Below are 16597 nucleotides of genomic sequence, written 5' to 3' on the forward strand. Positions count from 1 at the left end.
TAGCCTGTACTTTGCTATTTACTCTGTTGCCCTCATATAATCACTTGGGCTTTCGATGAGGCAGTACATTTTTGTCATTTCCTAGTATTTAGTAAAGCTTCATGCTCCGTGGCCCTATGGAAATGTTTCCTTTTTGTTTTGAATCATGAGTAATTTCACTGGCTGGAAGGAGCTTAACACTTACCCGCAGAGAGGCAGGACTTCTGCCACTGCTGCCACTGCCTGACTCTGCTTTTTCCATTATATCCATGACTGCTGACATTTGAAGGTTTTTCCACATGGGTGAGTTGGATGTGATGTTAAGCTGCTGAAAAAGCCTTATGGAGAGCTAGGGAGCTGGAGTTTGAGCTGTAAGTGGGAACGCAGGAGCGTTCTCGGTAGTGACAACGTGGTGGCACAAAGTCCGGCGGGGGCAGGAAGGCTTCTTGCTATGACTCCTCTCGTCTCATAGTGAAAATGCAAGTACAGCAAATTTAAGCTTATGAAGCTTGGGCTTAGTGGCCCATTTCATTTGTGCCACATTCTAATCTGGTGTAAAATGCATATTTCATTCTTCTGGTGGTGAACCTGGAGCCAAAAATGAACTGTTTTCTTTATCTAGCTATACATCGTGACCTCTGCCACCCGCACCCGTCTCTGTGAAACAACATCCTCTATGCATTCTTTCAGGTACGATTTGCAACCCCATTGCTCGGGATCGTTCGAAACGCCACCGGGCAGCCGCAGGCTCCAAGTTCGGGGGCAGTGCCGCCCCACACGGCGCGCCGGGCGCGGGTTCGGCCGGGAGGAGGCGCGGCCCGGCCCGGCCCGGCCCCTCGGGCCGCCCCCACGGCGCGGCCATGGCGGGCGGAGCGCGGCGCCTGTACCGCCGCATCCTGCAGCTGCACCGCGCTCTGCCGCCCGCCCTGCGCGACCTGGGCGACCGCTACGTCAAGGAGGAGTTCCGGAGGCACAGGGCGGCCGGGCCCGCCGAGGCCCAGCGCTTCCTGCGGGAATGGGAGGCAAGTGCCCGCCGCCCCGCGGGGCAGGGACGGGGCCGGGAGCGGCGGGGCCCGGCGGGCCGCAGGGCAGGCCCCGGCAAGGTCGGGGCGCCGGGCGGTCGCAGCTGTTCAGATGCTGGACTCGGTGATCTCTGAGGTCTTTTCCAGCCCAGCTGATTCTCTCTCCTCGGGCATGCTCCCTTGAAGGGCGAGCTCCTTACAGAGCTGCAGAATGCCTTGTAACTCCATGTCTCTAGGCAGGTTATCTTTTACGGTTCTCAGTGCCTTGCCTCGAGTGTGTGTGAGCGCACACAGGTATATGTAACAGAGTGACCTCAGTTATATAATTAGCTATGTATAAATATATAAATAAAAGTATACGCACAGTTATCTGTATGATCTGTAATAATGCATTCTATAAGTCTATATAAATATTTATAACTACATAATTATAATTAGCTAAGTATAGGTGTAAATAGCTTCCCTGTGAACTTGCATTTCATTTCAGAGTAACATTTTTTCAGTGTTTCCTAGGGAAACAAGTCTTCTGTGAACGAGTCTTCTTGCTTCTCTGCTTAACACCCCTTCCCCTGAACTTCCTGCCTGGTTTCACCAAGGAGAGAAAAGCAGATCACTCCCAGGTGATGAGGTTGTAACAAGTTTCACAAGCAGCAGAGGAAGGAGACCCATAAGGCGCTTTCCCCACATGCCTGGACCCCAGTAGATATCAGCATATTAATAGATCCCCAAGAAGTCCACATGGAAAATGTATAGACACTTGACAGAAGAGGAGCTTCATTTAAAGCATGAACACAGCTGCAGGAGACAGATGTATAGATGAGCTTCCTATTAATTTTCATGCTCCTTGAACTACTGGCTTGGTAGTACTTTTGAATGTCAAAACTATTTCCCTTTCTATGGAAGGAAATTCTTTTCTGCTTTGCAGAGGAAGGTGGTTAGCAAAGGTAGCATCCCTTGCCTCCCAGTTTACCAGAAGAAGGGTAGTGGGGGAGAACTGCCCCATCCCTTCCACCTGCAGTAGCTGAAATCTTGCAAGTTAAAGTAACTGGGGCATCAGGAATAAGCAGGGAGAAGACTGCCTGGTATTCCCTACAGAGGAAAGGAACAAGTGTATTTTAATTGCCTCTTGCCAACTGATAGATCCTCAAATCAGAGAAATTTGTATCAGCCTCTCAAATGCCTGATGCTATTGTAATTTTCAATTGCTGAAATGTTTCTGCATCACTGCTTTCAATTTTAACATGAGCTAAAGAGACAAGTTACAGGTTACTATTTTCAGTGCTAAAATCTTCCTTAAAATAGTTTTAGAAAAGGAAGGAAATGTTTACACTGAAATACCTTTAGGCATTTTTAAAGTGAAGTATACAAATAGTGAAAATGTTTCTCAGTTCTGAGATAATTTAAAAGTAGATCATAGGTAAAATGGTGACAAAATTAGACTACAAGTAACAAGCTGAATTTTGAAACCTGACATTTAGTGCTATTAGCTATGATATGTTCAAGGAAAGGAAACTAATTTAATAACTGTTTTGAGTGTGTGAATATAAAGAACTTTGCAAATATGTCTGTCTTCTAACAAGATACTGGGAGATATTAGCACGTAGTTAACGTGTCTCTTCTCATCTTTAATTTTTGTTTTGTTCTGGGGTCTTTTTCTCACCCAAATAATAATTTATTTTGAGTATGAAATTTAAATCAGACTTTCACATTTTTGGCCTGTGAGATTTGCTTTGCATCTTGTGTTATGCTGTGGTTCCCAGCCCCATGAAGACTTGAATGAGGTAATTGAGGAAAGTGGACTGTGGACAAACTGGGAGTAGGTAACTCTGGGCTCTAATTACATGCTAATTAATTCATGTTGGAGTCAGTCCTCTGTCCTTTTTTGGCTAAGATAGAGTTAATTTTCTTTGTAGTAGCTTGTTCAGTGCTGTGTTTTTGATTTAGTATGAGAATAACGTTGGTAGTGCACTGTTTTAGCAGTTTTTAAGTGTGCTTACTGGAAATCAAGTATTTTTCAGATGCCCATGCTCTGCCAGTAAGGAGATGCACAAGTAGGTGGGAGGGAGAATGGCCAGGACAGCTGACCCCAAGTGGCCAGGTGGATATTCCATACCATACAAGCTATAGTATGTTCAATATATAAACTGGGGGAACTTGGCCGTGAGGGGTTGATCACTGCTCAGGCGTGGGCAGGGCATCAGTCAGCAGGTGGTGAGCAGTTCTATTCTGCACCACTTGATTCTCTTGTGTTTTATTCTTTGCACCTTTCCTGGGCAGCAGGACACTCTTTTGACCAGAAATAGGCTGGAAGCTCCAGGACAGGTCTTGCAGGACACACTAGCATTGCCTAAGAGTCACCCAGTTAGCCACGAGGGAAGCTGAGATAATGCTGCTGCTTCATGTACATGTACCATAACTGTACTTCTTGCCTCTAATTTTATTAAATGAAACAAAAAACTATCAAACGAGACAAAAAAATCCACTGAAACAAATCATTACAAAGTTAATACAAAGCGGTTGTTTAAATTTCCTGTTAAGTTTCTATTTTGGTGTGTTGTATTTCCAGCATTTTTCTTCCCTATTTGCTTGTTCATTAGGCTAAGCATATACCGTGCTTATACCTTTGGTGTTGTCAGTATTCAGCTTCCATCTGGAAATGTTCTTTCTCATGCCTTCTGTTGAATGCAGGGCAGGGCATCTGGTACAGTGTGGCATGATGTCTCATGTTACAGAAAATTAGTATTCCTAATATTATGTTAAAGTAATATATCTTGATGTATATTCATCAGAGGGTAATGATGGATGTGATGATTGCAGTGATGTTTCTTGACTTTGAAGAGGATTTCAATATGAAGTGTCATCTTAATAAGTCATCCGAAATGCTTTTTGAGTGAAAATTTCCAAGGATGTCGTATTTTAACACGAAACGACCTGACTATTGCTAAAACTCTTCAGGCTCTCTTTGGGTAGTCAGACCTTCTGGGTGTTCCTGAATATACTAGTTCATAGCCTGTGGTGTGCTTTCTTGCCCTCCAATTTGATTCATATTAGCTGAACATTTAGAAAACAGGCCTGGCATTTCAATCGCATTATGGTTGCCTCAAATGATGCCCTTGCCCTTCTTGCTATTTAAATTATGTTGATTTAAGGGAGCTGGGCATATAAATTTGAGGTTGTAGCCAGGTGGGAGTCAGCCTCTTGTCCCAGGCAGCTAGTGACATGGTGAGAGAACATAGCCTCAGGTTGGACATCAGAAGGAATTTCTTAGCAAAAATGGTTTTTAAGAACAGACTGCCCAGGGAGGTAGTGGTGTCGCTGTCCCTGGAAGTGTTCAGGAGATGACTGGATGTGGCACTTAGTGCCGTGTTTTAGTCGACAAGTTGTGTTTGATCAAAGGTTGGACTCCATGACCTTAGAGGTCTTTTGCAGTCTGAATGATTCTGTGGTTGTGTCTCACAAATGGAACAAATTTCCTTTATTTCTTATGAAATATGGTGGAAAACCTGTAGGGAGATTTCTGAGATCAGCTTTAAAAATAAAGGACGGGAAACAAGAGGTAAAAAGCTCTGAGATGGTATTGCTGTATCATGTGAGTGGTTCGTGTTGTTTTCCTGTAAAGGAGATGAGAAGGGACCTCATCTTCTTTAGAATGCACAGGAATGGAGGGATTTAATGTTAGAGCTGACCATGTAGATGGCTAATGAAGTTTTGTAGGAAGCCTAAGCTGACCTATTTGCATTTATAAAATAGGGAAACTATCCACTGAACATTCTTGGAAGAGTTTTTAAGTGGGTTCGACCAATAGTAGGCTGCAAGTCCATATGTACTTATGTAAAAGTAGAAGAATATAAATATTGTGATTTTTCCTATCATTGGTATTGGATTGCTAGTTTGTGTCTGGAAACCTACTGGAAAATATTAAAGGGGGATACAAAGAAAGTAAGCTTTGTTGTTCAGGAATTATGCTTGTTCAGGTAGATTCAAATTAAGCCCATAAATTATTAATATATGTTCCTATCTATTTTCTAAATATTTAATACTTTAATTAAAATAATTGGTACTCATTTACAGGAGGCTGCTGATATAATTAGATTGATACTGATTATTACCTTGGAATGGTATTGAATTAATGTTGATAGGTATGATAAATCAACTAGTTCAGCAGTCTTCTAAATCATGGTAGCTGATGAGAATGTTTACATGAGATAAATAATATTAAGATAGTATTGATTCCTTCATTTCAGATTGCAATGGGTGCAATATTCAGCTAAATAATTTCAGTAACAATTCGTTTCACATTTAAGCATTGATTTTGAAAATTACTGTTTTATACTTGGCTTTTTTAAAAAGCCTGACCCTGTTGATAAGAGGGCCTGGACTGTCTCTAAGACAAGCAGAATCATTCTGCAGAATTAAACAACATTTTCTCAATTTAATATATTGAATAAATTGCCTTTGAAATTCTTTGGCCACTCTTGACCCTGAAAATCTTTTTACAAGCTTTCAAATGAACTGTCATGTAGCCTCTCAGGAACGACTGAATTTTTGAATCAGTGTATTTGATGCAATACAAATAATTGTCATTCATCAAATTTATTTTCAGTTGCCTGCGTCACTTGCAGTATTTACTTGGCTGGGATGATTGTGGAATGCTGTCATATCTCAGAGAATACAGTTGTTCTGATATGTCTTTTTCTGCTCATGAGCAGATACACTTACAGAACTTTTTGCTTCTTAATTTTCCGGGCAAGTATAATCTTCCCTCCCCTTCTTGATTTATTTTTAAACTACTAGCACTCAAAAATATGTTGAAATGTTGAATGGAGAATTTGAAGAGCAAATAGTCAAAGAGGGTGGAAGAGGAAATTGTGGCCAGTACTGGAGTCAGACTGAAATGGGAATGGGATGTGTGGGTTGCCCTTTGTGTTGTCTTTTAGCAAATAATGGAGGTAGTATAAGTATAAAACAGCTGCTGTCATTCTGAATTCTGCTCTCAGTTTCAGTGAAGTACTGAAACATTATATAAGAGATATTTTCTTTGCCTGACAAAAAAAATACATTTTTTGGAAGTAAAATATGTCTTTAGTTTTTTTGCCATTTTATTACTTCTATTAAAGTTATGAAATAGGATTTTAGGGTAGTATTTCATTTTAACATTACTGGATACATCGGAATTTGCTTTTAGTGATTTTTATGGCCATCTGCATGAAAACCTTCTTATTAAGAGTAAATTCCTACTGAGTCCTATGTTTTTATCCCCCACTTAGGGTGTTCTGTAAGAACTAAATTTGAGTCAATTTCCTCTATTTTCTTCCATATTTCTCAAAAGGTAGGAAGGAATTTTGCACTTTCCTGAGAGCCAGGGAGTTGTGGCTGATAAACTGAAGAGCATTTGGGATTAGGGCATGAATGGCTGCAGGAAATCAGGCTGCTGCTCTGACCTGGCGTTCCTGGTGGCCTGCTTGGTTGTAGGATTTGAAATCTGCCTTTGATGAAATTTTGCTTGGATGCACCCATGATTTGGTGAGTGTCCTGATTAAGTATTTATGTGCAATTGCAAAGGTTGACCTTTTGTTGTGAACCCCTGTTGTGAAGTTTCTTGCAAATAACATCTTTTTCATATTATGCCATCAGTTCCATCCTTTTACTGCTCTTTCAGATTTGGGTTTAGAAGCAGAAGCTGGTGTCTGCTTCTCTTCCATAGAGAATCCAGGCAGTCTGGGAGCTTTCTGAAGTGGTGAGACTTGGAGTAGCCTGGTGGATACCCACTGTCTTGTGCATGACGCACGTCTGTTGCAGGAAGGGGAATTTGTTACTTCTCACCTGGAAAGCAGCAGTGTCATTCTCCTTCAGGTTCACGTGGCTACTGCTGAGGCTAGTAATTTCTTGGTGGGTTGTTGTGGTTTTTTGTTTTTGTTTTTTTTTTTTGTTTGTTTGGTTTTTTGGTTTTTGTTTGTTTTTTCCTGTGTACATACTGCTTTTAGACCTTTACTGTATTTTTGTATTTATAAAATTCAAAATTTTATAAATTTTGGCATCAGTATTCTCATTGCTTCTGTCATGTTACTATGCCCGTTATCAGTATGCTATCATATCTGTGATTGCATGTAGCTAGTCAGCTATTTTGATAACTGCTTATCTGCTTATTGAAGTTTTTATTTACAACTGTTTTGACCCAGCGGGAAATCATATCCAAGTCATAGGGGTGACACCCAGCAGTAATGTCAGTCACTTGCTTCTGCCAGTCACCTCAGGTACATTGCAAGTATAAATACATGATGTGCAAATAGGTTTATAAATTTTAGATAGTTTCGTAGCATGTCTTGGATATTTGAAATGTGGCATGAATTGAATCCCTGAACTGAAATGTCTTGGCAGAGTATAGCAATTTTATTAGTTGTAACTTAGATTGAGAAGTTTAAATTGCTGTAGAAGAGGGATGTGTCCCTAATGAGTGTTAGCAGTTTATTCCTTACATTGAGTAGCACTGGCAGGGCATATTTCTCAGGGTTGAAGATACTGTAGAAGTTTGTGAATGTCTGCTCCATGAGCAGAGACCTGCACCTTCCTAACGAGTACAGGTTAATGACAGCCAGTGTGAGAATAGATCTCTAAATAAGAAAACAGCCAGACACAGTAGAAGCAGAACCAGTAATGGAGCATTTACAGAATTGTCAGTTTAAAAGGTAATTCAGGTTTCCATCTAGTGGTGGTATAAAATTTTGTCCAAGCCATATGAGACAGCATGTGCATAGCCATGTTCCTAACATACCATTGTAATTGTGTATATGTGTGAAACTTAGGGGATCAAAAGCCTTTATTATGTATAAATTATATATGTAATAGCACATAATTCTCAGGACCTCCAGATCTTTTAGAGTTAGAACTGCAATGACAAGCATTCTGTTATTTTGTGCATTCAGATATCCAGATAGTCTTTGTACATTTATCTTATTTGCTGTGAATTAGGCTGATTCCTCTTTTTTATTGTTCCATGACAGCCATTTCAAAAAGTTTAACTTTACACAGCTTACTGAAAGCAAATGGGTTTAATGAAAAGTTTTCTGCAAGTTGTATCTATGCAAGTATGAGTTTTGTTCAATTTCATGCTTTCTCTTATATGTAAACCAAACAGAAAAAAAAGGAAACAGGAACAGATGAGTGTTCTGATTCTTTTGCCCCAGTGTTTTAGCCCTATTTTTAGTATTTAAAGTATTTTGCAGTAGAATTTAGAAAACCTACCAGGTTACATTTTAAGATGAAAGTTAACAGTGACTGAAAGATGGACCAAGCAGTGTGGTGCTGCAAGGACGTTTATTGACAAAAGGCACAGATACTTAAATTGTTTTAGCTTCTGCATTAAAATTTGCAATTGTTCAGTCTACGTGTGATTTAGTACATAGCAGTCCATAATATACATTTTTCCTTTTGCGCAGTCACCTGTCACATCAGGCTGTCCTGTTCTTTGCAAGGGAGACACAGTTTCTGCAGTTCCTTCTTTATGTATCTTTCTCAGTTTCTGCTGTTCTTTCTCACAGCTTTTCCTCACAGCTCTTGCTGTACAATCTTCAGCTATTCAAGACTATTGTTCATGTCCTTTAAATCATTCTGCTCTGCAACACAAGAAAATGAATATTTTCATTTCAAAGTTCAACAAATGAACTTTGCTGCACTTTAAGACAATGTAGTGTCTTAGACATCACGTGGGTCAAACAAACAAACTGAATATGAATCGCAGTTGCAAAGTGATGAAGATTTCTGCTTTGTATTTTATTGATTCCTTCCTTCTAGCGTTTGTTTGGTACTTGTGTGAATATTGTCAGCATGTAGTGTTTTGTAAGCATGGTAGGTTTTTTTACGCCTTGTCAGTACATTTCCACTATCAACACTGTAAACACTGCCAACTTTCTACAAGTGCTGTCAAGTACCATATTTTGTAATTACTGCAATAATATTATGAGTGCTGTAATTGCATATACTGTATAGATGTGCCTTTCTGTCCTGTGTAGACAGAAAATTGATATTTTCTGCAAGTTAAAATGGCATCTGGAACACATCAGAGTAATTGTTTAGAAACTGTTTTGGTTTTTTTTCTTCTTTCAGTGTAATGTGAGGTTGAACAAATAGTGTTATGCATATTGGAGGATTTTAAAGCCCCAGATTTTTTATATATAGAGCTGTACTTAAGACATACTGATGTGTACCATTGAAGAATGAAAGGGTTTTTTTACACAGTTCACTGATACTAAAGTAATTTAATTGAATATTGTTTTATGCAAGAAGCTGAACCTCAGATTTTGACCTCATAATCTTGTATTTAGTGGCATCTTTATCACCATTCATGTTGCTTTAGCTCTCTTTTGTGATGTTGAGAGCTTTGGCTGTTTTGATGCTGAAGCTGACTGTACTAACAACCTTGTGTCTTCTTGGTGATATCCTGCTTTTTGTGCAGCTCACTCCTGGGAATCCAGCGAGCAGAAAATTTCTGCTGAAGTATATTTTGTTTCTGGGTCTCAAAGGTACTAATTTCAAACTATATTTTTGAAGGATATAATTTAGAAAATATATTTAATCATAGTATCTGATAAAATGTTTGAACTTCTAGGTTCATTTGAACTTCTCAAGGTCATTTCCAGAAGTAATGTATAATAATTAAGTATTTCTAATGAACAAGTTAGAAGTCCTACTAGAAGCGTAGTTACTGAGTGTTGGATTTTAGGTTTATTGAAATGTGGGGGGGTTGAGTCCTGTTAATGTCCTATTTTTTATTGTTTCAGGGATATTAGTGAGAGAGAGAGCAGTCTAAGATGAAAGAGAGCATGATGCACTTTTTTCCTCACTGCAGTAACTAGGTAAATCTGTAAAACACCTTCTAAATTGATTTGCACCCATATTTCAAGACCAGCTAACAAGAGACACAATGCAGATGCATCTTCCCTTTCTCTGTGGGAATTACTGAATGGTGTAAACTTGATACAACTAGTTTTATGCAACTTTATGGTATTTTTTCCTTCTTGCTGAACTATTCTATTCAGTAATTTAGAGGAAATGAATATTAGGTCACTGAAACATTTTTTTTCCTTTTTTTTTTGACCTTCCTGAACCAGAAGAAATGTGGTGGAAGGGTTTATGTCCCCATCACCGTTGCTTCTTTGGAGGTGTCATGGCTGAAGGTGTTGGGTGGTGTTGGAAGTATTGATATTTACCTATTATTTGCTTATTATTTCTCTGTCTTATTGGAATAAGCCAGAGAAAGTGGTTTAGTTTTTTGTGGGCCATCAAATACCATTTATTTATAGCCAGTGTCTTACTTCTTATGATTGCATAGTGAAAGCACGTGGTCTTTCTTGTGGAATTTGGATTATAATAGGCTGTCTGTATTGAGGTAAGAATTCACATTAGCAATCCTTCAGAGTTCATCACCTTCTGACTGAAGTCTGTAATGCCTTTATGTGTACTCTAGTGGCTGATTTTTGACCTCGTGAAGGAAAAGTGATGTTCCTAAGTCTGCAGTTTTTAAAGTGTACACATGATGGCAGCAAATACTTAGCTAGAGAAGCCTTGTTCCTATGCTAGAAAAAAGAGGCTGCTGAATTTTCTAATACAAACTAGAATTCCTACAGATTCAGTTATTGTTACATTATTTATTGAAATATATATTGAGAATTGTTCACTTACTACTGCAAATTTTGACAAGGCTTTTCAATTAGAAAACTTTACTGGGCTTTCCACCTGGTTCAGTCATAATATTGTCATTATGTGCTTTCTAATTTGGATTTGCATTGGTAAACAACACTCTTGGGCACAGGGTGTGACTCTTGTGGATGGTGCTGGGCAGGGCCAGGAGTTGGACTGGTCATATTCTTTGATTATAAAATTCAGATCAGCTGTGGTAGTCCCCAGGAGAGTAAGCCCAGAGCAGATGGAGCCTCAGTATGTAGATACAAAACTCTTTTAAAATTTCTTTTTTTTTTTCATAATGGATCTATTGAATTTTAAAGTGATTATATTTTTGGAAGTGTACTGTAATAGCCCAAATGCAAATGTTTTTTCCACCAAATAATGTTAGTAATGTCACATTTTAGATGCTGTTACAAAGTATGTTGGTATTGAATAGTACTGTTCAGATAGGAAGTTTTCTTTAAAAATGAAAATATAGTATAAAATATAATTTATTTCTGCTTTTATTCCTGGACACCAATGAAACATTTAAACTGTATCTCATTTTTCTGCCCCTTTCAAAATGAATATGGCATATGTCAGTCATCCACCATGATTTTTTAAGCCAAAAAGTTACAGGTTGCCACAATTCCAATAATGAAACCTTGTGGAAGGTGTAGGCATTTGGCTATGGTTCAAGCAGGCTGCTTTGAAATAAAGGATGTTTTGGTTCATGTTCAATTACTTGTTCTGCCTATGTACTTTATTTGCAGTAGTTTAAACTTGATTTTATGCTTAGAACTAATTTTAAGGTGTTCAGGAAATCATGATATTCTATTGTTTTCTGGGCCTTTTAAATTCAGTTTATTGTTCATAGTGAAGTACCCTGGTGAGCTATTTAGCATCCATTATTACAGTGAGTCATTTTAAAGAATTTATTTAAGAGATCCATGATGTGAAGGGTTTTAATTAAATAGCAAACATGTCTTTTGTTCTTCAGTTCAGCTGCTGATTGAGAAGAGAAAAGAAATCTCATTGGTAGCCCTGGCAATGTTATTCTTGTTCATGGACAGTTCAGTACCATCAGTGTAACTGAAAGGATTTACACTGTTGAGAAAAACATCAAACATCATCATCCTATCAAGAAGGAAGTGAGAGTTGCTTTGTGAATAATGTCAACTCTGATTTGTCTTTTAAAAAAAATTTATTATTTGTTTTACTGGTGAATCTGATTTTTGTGGAGTCCTTGTCTACCAGCAGATGCCACTCCTCAGCAGCAGAGTGTTTCCCAGACTTCACCAAATAGAAGCAAATAATTGTGGTAGACCTTTTTTTTAGATATAAAACAATTAAATATTTATATTGCTATAAATATGCTATAAACAATTAAATATTTATATTTTACAATGGAGCTGTTTAAAGGTTTGTTTTCTGCTGATGCATTAAACCCCAAGGCTGCAAAAGTGGTAGTGTGTGAGGTAAGATGCCTTTGTTCTTCAAAGTATTTTAGTTGAACAGAGGATGACCCAGAAATCCCTTAGGACTCAGGGAGCTTCATTACAGAAGGTGTAAAGGTGTCTGTGTTGGAATTCCTGAAAAGATGTAACGAGAAGGACTTGGAAGCTGAAGTCTCAATGGCTTGCAATAGGCCAAGTCCTTGTAAAACCTTTAAGCATATGGAAAAACAGATGGCCCAGTTTTAAGTGTAAGAAGGAAGAACTAAGAAGTGAAAATAGACAAGGAAATCCTAGTAGGAATATTCTGTTTGTAATTTCCAGATTTTGAAAAGACATTGTCCTGTGATTATGTGTCCTGGGACATGAATAATGACATACTGCTATCTCTGAACTTCAACAGCCGGTGTTTTTAGCAGCTGGTGTTTTGGATATGGGCAAGGCCTGTCTTGGCCTCTGTAGACATCAGCAGTAGAAGACTATTTTAATGATTAGCAAATATGGTTGGACCGTCAGACCCTGGACTGAGATGATGGGTGTCACCTTTCCAGCCTCGACCCCTTCCATCTATCTGCCAGTAATGGAAATACTCCTGATGTAGCTGACAAGTTTTTGACTTTTCACACAGAACCATTTGTGTGTGCTGTTTCATTCTAAAGGGTTTTGATTTATATTCCTGGTGAGAGAAGATATGTCATACATATATGTGTGTGTATATATATATATATATATATATATATAAAAATAGATATGTTTACACACACACATATTGCACCTCCTCAACTTTAAAAATAATGGTGACTACTGTCTTGTGGCTGGTGGGAAACCTGTGAAGCTCCAGGGATGCCATTTGAGCCCTGGAGAAGAAACTGTGAAAAAAGCCATCAGTGCCAGTTTTATTGCATTCCCACGTTTCCTGGGAAAGGTCTCCTTTAACTTCTAGTTTGTGTTCTGCAGTTTGGGTTTCATCAGCTCATCCTTGGAAATTGTGTGTTCCGCATTTTGTTTTATTCCCATCACTTTCAGGAAAAAGCGTTTCTGACTTCATTTGATGTTACAACAAACTTGCTTCTCCTAAGGATGTTTTCTGGAGCATTGATTAGTGTCAGTTATCCAGTGTTAACAGACTTAAATGTTTCACAGACTTAGTTTTCCAGATGTTAACTATTTCCAACCTTTGGGAATTTTTTTTCTGTATTCATATATAATGAATATACAGCTGTGCAGTGTACAAGCATGGTATATTTCAGGGGTTTGGCTCCATCTACTTCATTGAGTGTTTAATAGCTTTAACTTGAGCAAAGCATTTTGAAATCACAGGGTGATTTCAGTGGGTTCTTCTGAAATGGCAAGTGTACTGGACAGTCTCCTCAGTGGACAGTAGCTGTGGGTGAAGTTGAAGTTCCTTTCAGCTCTTCTACTGAAGTATGAAGGTAAAGCCATTCATGTATCAGAGTGTTTGGTTAAGAGAAAAGAGTTGGAATTTTGCAGTTAGAGAACTGAAGCATTTCCTGTTTGCATGCAAGCAAACCTTTGTATTAATTCTGCTTGGCAATGTTCCAAATGTTGTACTCTGCCATGCAGAGCCTTTGGAGCCTTCCCAGTGATGGGGTTTTGGAAGAAGTTATCCCAATACGAAAACTACACAGCACAGAGGACAAGACAAAAGCAAGCAATGTATGAAACAAGCTTTTGGCTTGGGGATAGAGATAACACCTCTTGCAGAGTTTTCTGGGGACTGTTTGGCCACAGCATTATCAACCTAAAGGTTGGTCTGTACTGCTGAACTGATGTGCTTAGGCTCCTTTGCAGCTGGCAGTGGAACAGCCCATTTCTGTGCTGTTAAGCTCCTATGCTCCAAAGCAGGGTGGCCATATCCAGACTGCCTGCTGGGAGCATTCCTTGATCTGTAACAGCTCACTGGCTGAACTTGGGAGTTGTTTTGCATAAAGATGGTTCTCCTTGATCAAAACCTGTGCCAGGGACTGTGGCACCAAGCTCCCAGGGTGGGTGCTTGAGTTCTGGTACCTTCTCAAAGCATTCCCTGGCACTGCTATAAGCTGTTACTGCAGACAGAGCCCTGACTCCTCTGCTGTCAAGTGCAATTGCTGCTTTTGTTCTGAATTCTCTCTGTCACACATTAGCAGATTCTCCACAGCTGTTGGATTTATCTACCTTTCTCCAAATCAAGCGTTGTCATATCTGAAATCCCTGTGAAGATTGAGCTAAGAAACAAGCTCTCTGGTGCTGTTCTGCTGCTGGTCTGGTGAAACAAGAGGAGACTCTCTAGGCCATAATGAAATTGCATGTCAGAGCTGGGCACTGTGTCTGCACAATAGCATTTGTGAATGTTCAGCTCTGGAGGAAAGTATGTTCCTGGAAGGAAAAGAAAGTGAAAAAACCCACCTTTGCTGTCTTTCTAACCAGGAGGATTGCCAGACATGGGTCTCATTATTCTGCATCCTAGATCTGTAATATTCACTACCATTTGAATAATATTTGAATACTAACATTTTAAGGAAATGTAATTTCTGATTCAATTCAAAGAGAGTGTTCACTGCTATTTCAGCAGCCTCTGGAGAACATAGTCCAGCTGTTGTTCATGGTTGTGCTTTGTGTTGGTAGGACGAGTGAGCACACACTTTTTCATCATTCCCTTTTACTGGCCTGCTTCTGAAATGTCATGGACCAGGTTCACACTCTCATGGGCCACAGAGATGAGACTGAGTTTGGGAAGATTGTTTGGTGTGGTGCCTCTGAGAGGGTACTGTATGGGTGAAGGAAAAGCTGCATGAAGAAGCCTTGTTAACCCCTTTGGGTGATGATGGGTATAGAGGAACTCCTGACTTCCTTCGAAAAATTAGAGCTACTATCATCTTACACAATACCTCAAGGGCAAGCAGGCAGAAAATAAACCTTTGAGTAATGCCAATTTGTGTATTAGAGCATTTCTAATTATGCTTTGTTGTCACTGAGCCTCATTCGGTGAACTGTTAAGATGTACTGCTTGTAAATTTTGATCAGATTTTTTTGGACTGCTGTTGCATACTGTGTATTGTTTCCAGTAGAAAGGAGGTTTTGTTATTTTTTTCACTTGCATATTGTACAAGTAAAGCTTCAGTGACTTTGGTATAGTGAGGAAAATCATAAATACAGTCTGTTTCTTATGTGAAAAATAGCTGCTAACAAAGTTTTGTGTTGTTTATTAAAGAATAGGATGGAAACTAGCTTGTGTGTGTACTAGTAATAGCTTGTATACTAAAAGAGTTTGAATATATCAGCTAATTATTGAAAAATGTCAGTATATAATATAATTATTACTGATCTTTTAAGTGTGTGAACTCATCTGTCTTAGTGAACTATGTAGTTGATTTAGTTATTGTGAAACAATTGCCTTGGGGGAAGAAGAGAACTGTTTGATATCCTATGATATCGTCAGTACTGAAACTTTTGAAAAAAATCTGAAATCTGATAGTCCTCAAAACATAATGTCAGATCTTAACAATAACCTGAGATTTGTAATTTAAATATTTTTATCTTGGGAGTAGTCATTAAAATATAACTTGGACTAATCTTGGGTTTTTAATGAATGGAGTAATAAAGCAGAGGTGGCCTGGAAGACCTTTACTGGAAGGGCCATTTTAGATCAGGTTGGTCGTGACCTCATCCAGTCCTTTACACAAACCCTTTTGGATTTTGCTGGTAGAGGATGTGCAGAAAAGATTTGACTTAAAGTATAATTTCCAAATGTTAGCTGAGAAGGTTCCCAAAATTTCTTATGTTCAAGCAAAACTAACTACAATTCTAGAAGTCAGTTGTAACCTGAGATGTATTCACAGCTGAATGGTACTGAAGTACAAGTGCTGACTCAGCACTCTGAGGGTACATGATCACTGACACACATTGGTATCCTTTGTAGCACTTTTAATTGCTTGGTTTCAATCCAAGAGTAATATAACCTGAAAAATTTTAAATCGTACTCTGTTGGGTTTTGCCTAATAATTAGTTAAGTTTATATAGAAATGTTAACTGTGTAGGTGTGATGTTAGCAGCGTGTTTAAGCTTCCACAGTATGTTTTGTATGCTTTAGTTTAGTTTATCTGTTTTTATACAGAGACACAGGGCAGCCATATAAATTGCATATGTCGTTGAAATGAGGATTAATGTGCTATACAGTGTGGAACGTAACCGTGATGAAACAACTTTCATGGTAATTAGCAAGAGCTTGGAAACCTGTATTATACTGCTGTGAATGCTGCCTACATCATTATTAATTTTTATTGTATTGTTTTTGATGGATTGTTTGTGTACTTTTTTGCACAAATACACACTTTTAATGCATGGTAACAAGTATAAGAATAAATGAAGTGTATGAGTTGGTGCGTTTTTTTTTTTTGAAAATTAATGCCATGGTATTTAAAAGACTTAGTTCCAGTCTTTCATGGCATTAGATTGATATCTAACAGTTTCACTTGAATTTAT

General features: G+C 38.6%; 1 protein-coding gene across 1 annotated transcript in view; it reads left to right on the top strand.

Moving 5' to 3' along the window:
• The first annotated feature begins 809 nt into the window (after positions 1-809).
• Positions 810-16597, top strand: part of SDHAF3 (succinate dehydrogenase complex assembly factor 3) — a 35031-nt gene continuing 19243 nt past the window's right edge. The window contains exon 1 of the mRNA XM_038128122.1: positions 810-1001. Within this exon, the coding sequence (XP_037984050.1) occupies positions 840-1001 (162 nt within the window). The 5' untranslated portion in view covers positions 810-839. The remainder of the gene's footprint in view (positions 1002-16597) is intronic.

Source organism: Motacilla alba, chromosome 2 (genome assembly GCF_015832195.1).
Source record: "Motacilla alba alba isolate MOTALB_02 chromosome 2, Motacilla_alba_V1.0_pri, whole genome shotgun sequence".
NCBI lineage: Eukaryota > Metazoa > Chordata > Aves > Passeriformes > Motacillidae > Motacilla > Motacilla alba.